Below are 12,038 nucleotides of genomic sequence, written 5' to 3' on the forward strand. Positions count from 1 at the left end.
GGGCCTGGCCAAGGATCCCCAGAAGGCGTCTATCCTAGAGACGCAGGGGCCGGGAGAACCGGGAAATGTAGGAAAAGAGGGAAGAGCCGAGAGGAATACCGTCAGACCCCGGCCTCCTCCCGGATTGCGTTCTGGGTGCGAGGTGCGGTGGTGCGCTCTGGGTGCGGATGGTACCCGGAGGCGTAGATTGCGCCCTGGTTCTAGGGTTCGCGCCCGGGATGTGCGGATCTTGCGCCGAGCCTTCCGTCCGTGCTCCGGTGGAGCTTCCAGGAGCCTGGGGACCCCAGGGGAAAGGACGAGGAAAATCCCACCCCTTCTTGGAGAACGAGCAGAGCTGGGGGAGGGCGCTCCTTGCGCGGAGCTGCGGCCCGAAGGCGACGCCTTTTTTTTTTTTTGCCTGGCGGCGTAATTACTGATTTGATTCCAATCCATTATTTAGACCATTGAACCTACAATCTCGTCTTTAGTAAAATGAGGCGAAGTCAGATTTGATTACAGGTTCAGTCCCGGCGACAAGAGCTCGAAACCCTATGGGTTAATAACAGATCACGAGTAAATTATTCATGATTTCACGAGCTCTTTAGCTCCATTGAATTGGCCTAATTGAGAGGAAAAAAAAAAGAGAAAGCACAACCCCTCCCTCCTCTTTTTCCCTTTCCTTTCCCCTCCAACTCCTCCCTCTTTCTTCCCTCCCCCCTTCCTCTCTCGACCTCCTCCTTCCCCCCACCTCTTCTCCTTTTCCTCCTTCTTCTTTCTCTCCCCCAGGTCCGAGGGCAGACAGGCCTCTCCAGGCCCAGGGGATCGCGGAAATGACCAAAAGAACCAGAGTAGGAGAATCTGGCCCCTTCTCTTCCCTTGGGAGCCCCATCTACTATCTTGACCTCTTCCCATTTCCTATCCATCGTTCTCACTAATAATAATAATAATAATAATAATAATGACATGTGTTAAGCGCTTACTACGTGCCAGGCACTGTACTAAGCGCTGGGGCAGATACAAGCTAATTGGGTTGGACACAGTCCCTGTCTCACGTGGGGCTCACAGTCTCAATCCCCATTTTACAGATGAGAGAACTGAGGCCCAGAGAAGTTAAGTGACTTGCCCAAGGTCACTTAACTTCTCTGGGCCTCAGTTCCCTCATCTGTAAAATGGGGATTAAGACTGTGAGCCCCGCGTGGGACAACCTGATTCCCCTGTGTCTACCCCAGCGCTTAGAACAGTGCTCGGCACATAGTAAGCGCTTAACAAATACCAACATTATTATTATTATTATTATTAAAGCAGACAAGTTGCAGAGTCTGGATTAGAATCCATGACCTTCTGACTCCTAGGCCCATGCTCTATCTACTACGCCGTGCTGCTTCTCCCTAGGAAGGTTCACCCAGCCTGTCGGTCGCCCATAAAAGATATCCCCCCTATTGTCCTTTCCGTCTTCTCCCCCGCACCCGCCCATAGTGGATTCCCAGTGTGCTTACCCCTTTTTCTCCCCTTCCCTGGGCGGGCCCCTAGCTCCGGAAGGCTCGGAAGCGGGAGATCTCAGTAGAAGGAGTTGTAGGGGGATGTTGGAGTACGGAGGGCCTTGGACTGGGGACCTGCCTGGAGGGATGGTAAATCGCCGGTGGAATGGAGGGTACAGGGGATTTTCCCCGTCACACCACCGGCGACTTACCACCCCCCTAGAAACCTGAGCCGCCATCTGAGGGGGCTTTGGAGACCTTGAAAAGGCTCTCCCAAGCGTTTAGTCCAGTGCTCTGCAGAATAAGCACTCGGTCAATACTATTGATTGGGAATCCCCCTAGACACATCTCGCCCTTTCTTCTGCCTCCTTTCCACTTCCCTCGCCTTCCCGCATCCCCCCCATTCCCTGCGCAGAGGGCTCTGGTCGGGGGGTGAGCTGTCCTTCTCTCCCCACATGCCCGGTCCCCTCTCGTATCCCTTCGGCGAGTCCAGTTCAACTCCAGCAGGGTTCATTTCGAGAGGGAGGGGCGACCAGGTCTTTGGGGTCTTCAGCCCCACGGGGTATCACCTTCCTCGCCGCCCCCGTCCCTTTCTTTACCGCTCTCACTATCTCTGTCTTCCTGTCTGTTCCCGAGAAACTGCATCGCTTTGAACTGCAGGGACTACCGCTCTCTTCACTTCCCAGGGCCCAGGGCACGAGATAGGGGTAGGGGTCATTCAGTCAATCAATCATTGAATTTAATGAGCGCTTACTGTGTGCAGAGCACTGTACTAAGCGCTTGAGAGACTTCAACACAACAATATAACAGGTCAAGGGAAGATGTGCCGGAGACAGGCCTATGGATCCCTCTGGCCCTACCCCGGATCAACTCGGGACTGAGGAATTCTGTGAGGCCGTTGTTGGGCAGGGATTGTCTCTATCTGTTGCCGAACTGTACATTCCAAGCGCTTAGTACAGTGCTCTGCACATAGTAAGCGCTCAGTAAATACGATTGAATGAATGAATGAATGAATAAAGGTGGAAGGGCCAGAGAAGGGAAGAGAGATGTCGCTTGTCCTCTGTTTCGGTCCTGTCTTCCTGGGAACCAGTCAGGGTCATTGCAGAGGGAATGGGTCTGAGGAGCTGACAAAGATTTAGGTTGTTGGGGTGGTCTTCCTCCATCCCTTCTTTTCTTTCCCGCGGGAGCAGCTGACAGAGCGGTGGGTGCTGAAGGAACTGAGGAAAGGAAAACGCAGCTCATGAACACCCACTTCTTTAGAGAGGTCTGAGGTCAATCAATAGGATATATTGAGCGCTTACCATGTGCAAGATACTGTACTAGGCTCTTGGGAGAGTCCAGTACAACAGAGGGGGTAGAAACGTTCCCTGCCCACAACGAGCATGCCGTTGAGAGGGGGAGACAGACATTCATATTAAATAAATAAATAAATGAATAAATAACGGGTATACACAGAAATGTTGTGGGACTGAGAGTGGGAATAAATACTTATCTTACTTACCCTTAAGGTACAGATCCAAGTGCATAGATGAAGCAGAAGGGAAGTCTTCTCAGAGGAGATGTGACCTTAATAAGGTTTTGACGGCGGGGAGATTTTGAATTCAGAGAGTTGGCTTTTGGGGATTTGGGGGGTGGATCAATACACCGTCTTCCCCCTGGGGAGGAGTAGGGGGTTTGTTCAAGTTGGGACAGGGAGTTTGGCGGAGGGGCTTTTCCTGGGCCAAACTGGCAGAGTTTCCGCAGCAGGGATTTGCTGTGCCCTGAGCAGTCTGCGTTGAGTGCAGAATCCCTCTTCGCGGGCCTGAAAATCAGTAGACCTGGGATTTCCTTCCTTATCTGTCTGTTGTGGTGGCCTTTCCCTACCCTTGTTCTTCGGTTTTGAGCTCCTTGAGGGGCAAGGTCTGTGCCTAATTTTCACCTTTATCATTTTCCCTAGAGTCTAGTACAGGACTCTGCACACAGTACGCGCTTAATAAATACATAAATACCATCACTACTAGACTCGAGTTATAGTCCCAGCTCTGCCACTGGCCTGCTGTGAGGCCTTGGGCAAATCACTTAAAGATCTCTCTGGGTCTGCATTTCCTTATCTGTAAAATGGGGATAAAAGAGATTCGAAGCCCCGTGCGGGACAGCGACTGAGTCCGATCTGACTACCTCGCCTCTCCTAAATCAGCACGTAGTTAATAATAATAACAACAATAACATAATTACAGGACAGGCTGTGGGTACGGGCCGGGGACCCGGGGATTTTAGCCGGTGACTTACTTTTGTCACCCATTTGCCTTAAGGTACCAGGCCTTGGAGGGGGTCTTCGAGCAAAGCAGGGGCAGAGTGCGGCCGGGACTGGTTAAATCATCTCCCACCCCCTCGTCACCACCCTTTCTCCTTCTCCTCGCCCTCCAGCACTGAGCTGTAACGAGAATGACGGCGACCACTTGGACCGCGACCAGCAGTACCCCAGCAGCCAGAAGACGAAGCGCATGCGCACCTCTTTCAAACACCACCAGCTGCGGACAATGAAGTCTTATTTTGCTATTAACCACAATCCGGACGCCAAGGACTTGAAGCAGCTAGCTCAGAAGACCGGTCTCACCAAGAGAGTTTTACAGGTAGGTTGAGGGGACGTTGGGGGGAGCCTTTAGGGCGCCCCCCTACACACACTCCTCCCTCCCCTGTGGATGGGCAACTCTCTCCCAGATCGCCTGGGCTGGTGCTTTCGCTGATATTAAAACTAGAGGAGGAGAGAGGAGGTATCCAAATTAGTTTCCCTTACAAAGCAAGATGAAGGCGAATCCTCTTCCCCTGATCTCTTTCTGCCTGTCTGCGTCTTTGCCTGTAGGGGTAAGAATAGTATTTATTGAGACCCACTGGGTGAAATACACTGCACGAAGTCCTTGGGATAAGTACAACCCAGAGAAGTGACGCCATCCCCGCTCCCAGAAAACTATATATGTGTCTGTGGTGAGTCTGAGAGTCTCTGCCTATCACTCTGAGAGTCTCTGTCTATCACTGTCTCTTCGTCGCTCCCGTATAAGTCAGTTATTGGGTCGGCCACCTGCTTCTCAGGATTTAAAGTAGTTTTTTTGGTTGTTGTTGTTTTCCGCCTACTATTTGAATCTTTTTTCCAATCCCCTCGGGGGTCCCACCACTGCTCTCTCCAGTCTTTTTCCTACTGCAGCGGGAAGGAGGCGGAAACGAGTCGTTGTGGCTTAGTCCGTTGCTCCGGGAGAACACGGTCCCGGTTCAGGGGCTTCTGTGAATATTTACACGCAAAAACTAAATCTAAACTTTAATTTGTTTTGTCAATCAGGGTAGACAGAACAGATTTGCTTCCATGGTGGAAATGAATAATAAATGGATGTTTCAAAGATTAAAATGCATTAATTTCTAATGCGCAGCTTTGTCATTTCTAATGAAGTGGAGACACGGCTCGTTTGGATACACTGTTTCCTTGCGGCCCGGAGATGATTGTTTCCGCGAGGGAGTTTTAACGGGAGCGGCGGGGAAAGAGGTCGGGCCGGGGAGTTTCAGCTCCTTCCGAGTTGAGCCCCGCCTGAAACGTGCTGCGGTGACTCTGCGGGGCGGGTTTGAAAGTCCGGGCAGACCGCGGGAGGAGGAGAAGAGAAAAGAGGGAGATAGATTTTAGATAAATCTCAGAGAGCGATTTTGCTGTCTGAAATGTGAGCGGGAGGGTTCGGGACTGGTCTGGGTGAAAGACATCTCGCAGTCGGATTTTGCCCCGAAGTTAAATGGATTAAAACAAACAAAAAACCCTTGCATTTTTGGTGCCGTGTCTACTGAGGCGTAGTGTTTTGGAGACAGTGCGAGCAGGCATGTCACGGGCTAGAGGGGGGCTCTCTGCGCCCACCCCCTCCGATAAGCTCGTTGTGGGCAGGGGATGTGTCTGCTTCTTTTTTTATTGTAGTCTTCCAAGCGCTTAATAGAGTGTTTTGCGCACAGTAGGCGCTCAATAATAAGCAGCGTGGCTCAGTGGAAAGAGTACGGGCTTGGGAGTCAGAGGTCATGGGTTCGAGTCCCGGCTCCGCCACTTGTCAGCTGTGTGACCGTGGGCAAGTCACTGAACTCCTCTGTGCCTCAATTACCTCATCCGTAAAATGGGGATTAAGACTGTGAGCCTCACGTGGGACAACCTGATATACCTGTATCTACCCCAGCGCTTAGAGCAGTGCTCTGCACCTAGTAAGCGCTTAACAAATACCCACATTATTATTATTAATAATAATAGTGAGGGTCTTTGTTAAGCGCTTCCTAGGTGCCAAGCACTGTTGGAAGCGCACGAACGAATGGATGGATTCAGGTTTCCCCGACTCCCGGTAGCAGCCCCGGTCAGCCAGCTCTGGGCCGGACGAGGCACTCCCAGGGTGGGGGGGGGGGCTCGGTGAAGAGGCCCCCGTGACGTAAGCCAGGTGACTATGTGACGTCATGAGTCAGCTCGGCCCGGGCCCGCCCGCTCGTCCGTCACCCGGGGTTGGGAGCCTCCAGGCTGGAGATGCGGGGACCGGGCCGGAGATTCTCCCCTCCCAAGCGGGACCGACTCCCAGTGGAGCTGTAACATTGCCGGCTAAATCCGCAGGCGCGCACACCGAGGACCCGGGTGTTGCCCCCCACCCCAAGGCCGAGGCCGCAGGATTGCTTTGCGTATGCATATGCCCTTTTCGTCTGCACGTCTCCTCCCACTCTGCTTGTTTGGTCTTTTAGAGAATGAAAGGAAAAGGCTCGGACTCCTAGGGTCCCCTGAGCTCTCAATCCGGGCCCACAATTAGTCCCGGGGTGCGCGGGTGCCCTGGCCTCTGGCTGGTGGGGGACGCCCCCTCTAGACTGTAAGCTCGCTGGGGGCAAGGAATATGCCTGCTTTTTGTTGTATACCTCTGACCTGGAACACCCTCCCTCCTCAAATCCCTCAGACAAATATTCTCCCCCCTTTCAAAGCCTTACTGAAGGCACATCTCCTCCAAGAGGGCTTCCCAGATTAAGCCTATCTTTTCCTCATCTCCCACTACCTTCTGCGCCGCCCTGAGTTGCTCTCTTTCCTCCTTACCCCTCTCCCAGCCCCACTTATACTTATGTATATATCTCATTTTATTTATTTGTATTGATGTCTCTCTCCTCCCCTCTAGACTGTGAGCTCGTTGTGGGCAGGGATTGCCACTCTTTAGTGTTGTATTGTACTTTCCTAAGCGCTTAGTACAGTGCTCTGCAAACGGATCATTCAATCGTTCATGCAATTGTATTTATTGAAAGTTTATTTTGTGCAAAGCACTATACTAAGCGCTTGGGAGAGTACAATATAGACACATTCCCGCCCACAACGAGCCTAGAGCCTAGAGGAGGAGACAAACATTAATATAAATAGATATATAAATAAATTACAGACATATACAGATATATAAATAGAAACAAGATCATCAGGTCCCATAAGAGGCTCAACAAATGCTTGCTAAATACGATTGAGTGAATAAATATTGTACTCTCCCAAGCTCTTAGTAAAGTGCTCTGCACACAGTAAGCTCTCAATAAAGACGATTGAATGAATGAAAAACTTGGGGACCGAGGTTCGGGCTTCTCGGCCGGCAGTTTTCCGGGGCCGAGCGTTCCCTGGAGGGGGATTCTGTGCAAGCACTGAGTGATCGTGACTTCCTCTTTGGATTTCAGTTTCTTCTGCCTCTGGAGGGACTCAGGACGCCTCCGCCTGAGCCCAGCCCCGACTCTGGGGAGGTTGCGTGAGCTCCAGCGGCGGTTCTGGGTTCCCATGGAGCAGATCTCGCCCACCCCCGTCTCCCGACCCTCGTACACGTTAATCCCAGGGCCGACTCTTCTCCCCGGGAGCCCGAGGACTCAGGGGTCCGGGTTTTGACATGTGCTTGGGGTTGCTTCAAACCTTGTGACTCCGGGCTGGGATAAACCCCTCCCTCTTCGGTTTAGCCTAATTCAGATTCAAGCTGCAGATCGGGAGATGCTTGGCGCCTTGTCCGTATTCAACTATGCGGGGCAATGGATACGTAGAAAGATAATCTGAAACTCTCCTCTGCCCTGTCGCCAGAGGTTTTCTCAATTGCCCAGATATTCTGAGTTACGTTTCCTCCCAGTTCTCTGTCCTTTCCTTGTTATGAAGCAGTGAAGATTCTCAGGCCCGAGCCAAAGGAAAAAAAAAAACCTAGGTAATCCACAGTTTGAATAATCAGATGCTGAATCATCAACAATGGACTGTTCCTCATGGGAATAGTGATGTGGAGGTAGGGTAGGCTTCCACTCCCCTCGCCTGAGGGGGTGGGACCTCAGCCCCATGTCTACCCTGGTCCTTCCCACACCCTCCAGCCTTGGGCGTCTCCATTGCTCCCAGATCAGAACCCCTCCCCCCAACCCCCGACCCCCCAGACTTGTCCTGAATTCATTATAGGGGCTTGAAGGCAATCCCAGGCATGTGACAACGAAATGATGTTCGGACACGCGTGTGTGTAGACTTGCCCTGGGGTAATTTGAGGGTTAAATTGGCCAACGTCATTTCTGGGTGGTTTCTTGTCAACAAGCTGGCACTGAGCCCCAGCCGTGGGTTGGGTGGAAGATTTGAACCAGATCTCTAGCAGTAGAGAGGGAGACGGCCCTTTGGGATGATGGGAGTCCCTAGAGTTAGGATCCCCGTGGGCTTGTGAGGACTGAAAATAGTTTTAGTGGCTGGAAAATAGTTTCATGCTGGAAAAGCATGTGCTGCTGGGGAGGGTGGTTAGGCCTGGATCAGGTCAGGGGAGAGTGGAGATTAAACTAGCCTTCCCTTTTCTCCTCCCCTTCCCTTCCACCCTCCAAGTGTCCAGAAAGAGATTAGGCAAAATCAGCTGACTTGGCCTTTTCTTCTCTCCCAGCATAAATGATTACACTCCCTGGGGGAGTGGCAGTTGGCTGGGCTGGATTAGTGGGTCCATTTTACTCTTTAATTTCCTGAGTAAACCAGTCTTGGCTGTGGACTAATTTTCATAGTAAACTCCTGGTGTAAAAATGCTGCCCTCAAATTCCAAATTAAAGGGACATTGTCAGTGTCCCAGCCCGTTCCTTGAAAAATGGTCACATCCAAGAAGAGTGAGGGCCATGCTGGGCCCATGTTAACCTATGAACATCCTCCAACCAGTGCTGAGGACTTTAGGGAAAAGACTGAAAGCCCTGGCATCCAAGAATCTAAGTGGTCTTGCCAGGAGAATGCCCTAATCTCAGGTTTTCTTAGATTTCACCTTGTTTGAACAGCTATCCAGAGCCCAGTAGCTCCAGGGAATCAATAACAATGATGATCGGGGAATTTTTGTGACTGCCCCCAGTTTCTGAAACATGATTGGAAAGCCCAGGAAAAGAGCACTGGGAGAAAGTTGGGAGGAAATTGGTAGTTCCCAACTCACTGCATTTCCCAGGAATTCACTCTGTTGGGATAAACTCCATCATCAGAATCTGGGTGCTACTGGGTGAGCCATAGTTCGGTCTTGCCTTTAAAAATAATCCTGTGCTCTGGCCACAGAATGCAAGTTTGCCCCCTGTTTTGCAGAAGCCTGCACCCAAAATCATATGTTTCTATTTCTTCCTCCTACCTGTAATTTATTTTAGTATGTCTGTCTTTCTAAGCTAAACTGTAAAGTTCTTGGGGGCAGGGATTGCATCTACCAACTCTATTATATTCTCCTTTCCCAAGTGCTCAGTACCGTGCTTTGCATGCAGTAAGCACTCAATAAATGCTTTTGATAGTGTACTCCCTCCCACACAGCCTAATGCTCTGCACTGTGTGTAAATATTAATATTAATCATATTTATTGAGGGCTTACTGTGTGCAAAACACTGTACTAAGCATTTGTAAATAGAAAGAAACCACCTGACAAGTTGCATAATTGCTTTCAATACCATTAGTGATAACAGGCTCCAGATACAAAATTTGCAAGGGAAGTTAAAACCAACCCGTCAAATCCCAGCCTTGGTGAGGCATAAGGAGAAAATCTGCTAAAAGTTCAGCTCTTTCACCTTGCACAAGGGATGCCTGGAGTTCCCTGGCTGGACAAATGACCATCGGGTCCCCCCTGCCCCACAGTAACCCTCGGTGAGAGATACAAGAAAGAATGATCATTAAGGTCGCAGGTGGAGGATGAGCTGGGACAAGTGTGACATTCTCCTGCAGCTCGAGGGCTTTTTGACCATCAGTCCTCTCCATGTCTCTAGGAGATATAGTTAGGCTACAGCTTCTCCTGGGCCTGCTAGGTGGAAGTCACTCACCTTTTTTGCTACAACCAATAGTGGCATCTGTGGGGAAAATGATGCAGAACGCTGATTTTATTAAGCAAGAGAAAAATAAGATCACCCTTTCCTTCCCCCGCCCGACCAGTCGACCCTACTCCCAAGTGCCTGGGTATGTGAACCAAGAAGAGCTTGGACAATTCAGGGTTTTGCTGGGGACCATGTCCACCAATTCTGTTGTACTGTGTTCTCCCAAGTGCGAATCAGAGTGGTTGAGTGGATAGAACATAGGCCTGGAATCAGAAGGACCTGGGTTCTAATCCCAGCTCTGCCACTTGTCTGCCATGTAACCTTGGGCAAGTCACTTCACTGCACCTCAGATACCTCATCTGTAAAATGGGGTCCCACGACCGTGGGACGCGGACTGTGGTTATCCTGATTTAACTTGTATCTATCCCCGTGCTTAGTACAGTGCCTGGGACACAGTAAGCGCTTAACAAATACCATTTAAAAAAATACGATTGATTGATTCTGCACCCTCAATAAATATCACACTGATTGATCTGTTGGTCTAACACTCGCTTCTTACAGTGTAACAAGGATAGAGCTCTAGTGAGGGGATTTCACCAGTCTCTTCGCATGCCTCATATTCCCACACGACCATGTGTCTCACTTCCGCAGTCGGGCTTGCATTTTAATGTAAACCACCCTCTGCCGTTGGCAAGACCATCATGATTCCACAGGCACAGGAAAGGCCCGGGGAGGCCAGAGGCCTGTGGTTTGGTGATTCGAGCTGTGGGAGAGGAGGTGACACCTCTGCTTTAAGCAGAGACAAAGTGGATACAAATCCAGAGTGAGAGAGGGGAGGAAAGAGGCAAAAAGAAACGGGGCGAGGGTGGGGAAGGAGCAGAGAGAGAGAAAGGGAAGGATGGAGGAAGGAAGGGAGGGAGGGAGGGTGCAGAAAATGGGAGAGAAGAGGAGAGCGGGGAGAGAGAGGTCCAGGAAAGCCCTTTCAAGAGGAGTTTATGTAGTTGGTACCAAAAAAAAAGTAGTTCCCGAAGAATGCTGCTGAGGGAGCCTGTTGCTCGATTTGAGTTGTCCAGTAAAGCAGGAGAGTCCGTGGATGCGATGTATCGATGATGACGCCGCCGCCGATTGTCGCTGCAGCTGTCTAAACGCTCCCCCGTTGTGTCGCCCCGTTTCAGGTTTGGTTTCAGAATGCCAGGGCCAAATTCCGGCGGAACCTCCTTCGCCAGGAAAACACGGGGGTGGACAAAACCTCGGACTCCACGCTGCAGACGGGGACCCCGTCGGGTCCGGCTTCGGAAATCTCCAACGCGTCCATGAGCCCCTCCAGCACCCCCACCACCCTCACGGACTTGACGAACCCCACGATGCCAACTGTGACGTCTGTCTTAACTTCTGTGCCTGGGAGCCTCGAGGGTCACGAGTCGAGGAGTCCCTCCCAAACAACGCTCACGAATCTTTTCTGATGACTCTTTCCTCCGAAATTTCTTTAAAAAAGAAATTCCTCTTAGTTGAATTCCAAGTGTATTTTAATAGGGGCTTCGAGCAGCTAACTAACCACATTTTAGGATCGCGCCTGGAAGCAGAAGGGAAAAAAAAAAAAAGAAGCGAAATGTGTTCTGGTACTAGAGAGTGTGGACTGAAGAATAACTTGGAAGGTCTATCTGCAACACAACATTTGTGTAACTGTACAGTTTTGTGGACTGGGCAAGGGAAACAACGATTAATTTAAGTTGGCTAAAGCTTCTGTATTTTCAAAGACTGCCATGTGCCTTATATACTGTTTTATCTACACACTTTGGGTTACATGTCCGTTCTCTCTCTCTCTCAACCTCTCTCTCTCCCCTCTCTCTCTCTCCCGATCTCTCACCCACTTTTTCCTCTCGCCCCCCTTTCTCTCTGTATATTTATGACCAGAACAAACATGTTAAAAAAAAAAGTTTGTTACTTTGAATAGTCCTAAAACCCCCTCCATCGGTTGCTTTGTTGTTTTAGAATTGGAAGGTGGAAGTCTGTTGGAATATCCGAATTTGTAAAATCTAACCAGTAATAAAACCACTTTACGGAAACCCAGGCGCAGGCGGGGCGTCCCTCGGCCGGCCCAGGCGGAGTCCCGCGGCGGTCGGGGTTGGGGTCGGCGTTGGGGTTAGGAGAGATTCCCGATACCGATGTGGCGGGGAGCAAACCGGCTTGGCGTCTAGCTCGGAGGCTGGGGCGGAGAGGGGGAGGTGTAGTAGCCGACGGAGGAGTCGGAGGTCCTGCAATCGCAACGCTGCTTTTCTACCCCCGAGCTGCCTTCCCGCGCCTCCTCCCCGCACCTTCTCCTCG

General features: G+C 50.9%; 1 protein-coding gene across 2 annotated transcripts in view; it reads left to right on the forward strand.

Annotated features, from left to right (window-relative positions):
• Positions 1–11,783, forward strand: part of LHX2 (LIM homeobox 2) — a 32,304-nt gene extending 20,521 nt beyond the window's left edge. For both annotated transcript variants that reach the window (XM_029062066.2, XM_029062065.1), the window contains exons 4-5: positions 3,864–4,069; positions 10,889–11,783. In XM_029062066.2, the coding sequence (XP_028917899.1) occupies positions 3,864–4,069; positions 10,889–11,176 (494 nt within the window). In that variant the 3' untranslated portion in view covers positions 11,177–11,783. The remainder of the gene's footprint in view (positions 1–3,863; positions 4,070–10,888) is intronic.
• The last annotated feature ends 255 nt before the right edge of the window (positions 11,784–12,038 follow it).

The sequence above is a fragment of the Ornithorhynchus anatinus genome, chromosome 4 (assembly GCF_004115215.2).
Source record: "Ornithorhynchus anatinus isolate Pmale09 chromosome 4, mOrnAna1.pri.v4, whole genome shotgun sequence".
In the NCBI taxonomy this organism is placed as follows: Eukaryota; Metazoa; Chordata; class Mammalia; order Monotremata; family Ornithorhynchidae; genus Ornithorhynchus; species Ornithorhynchus anatinus.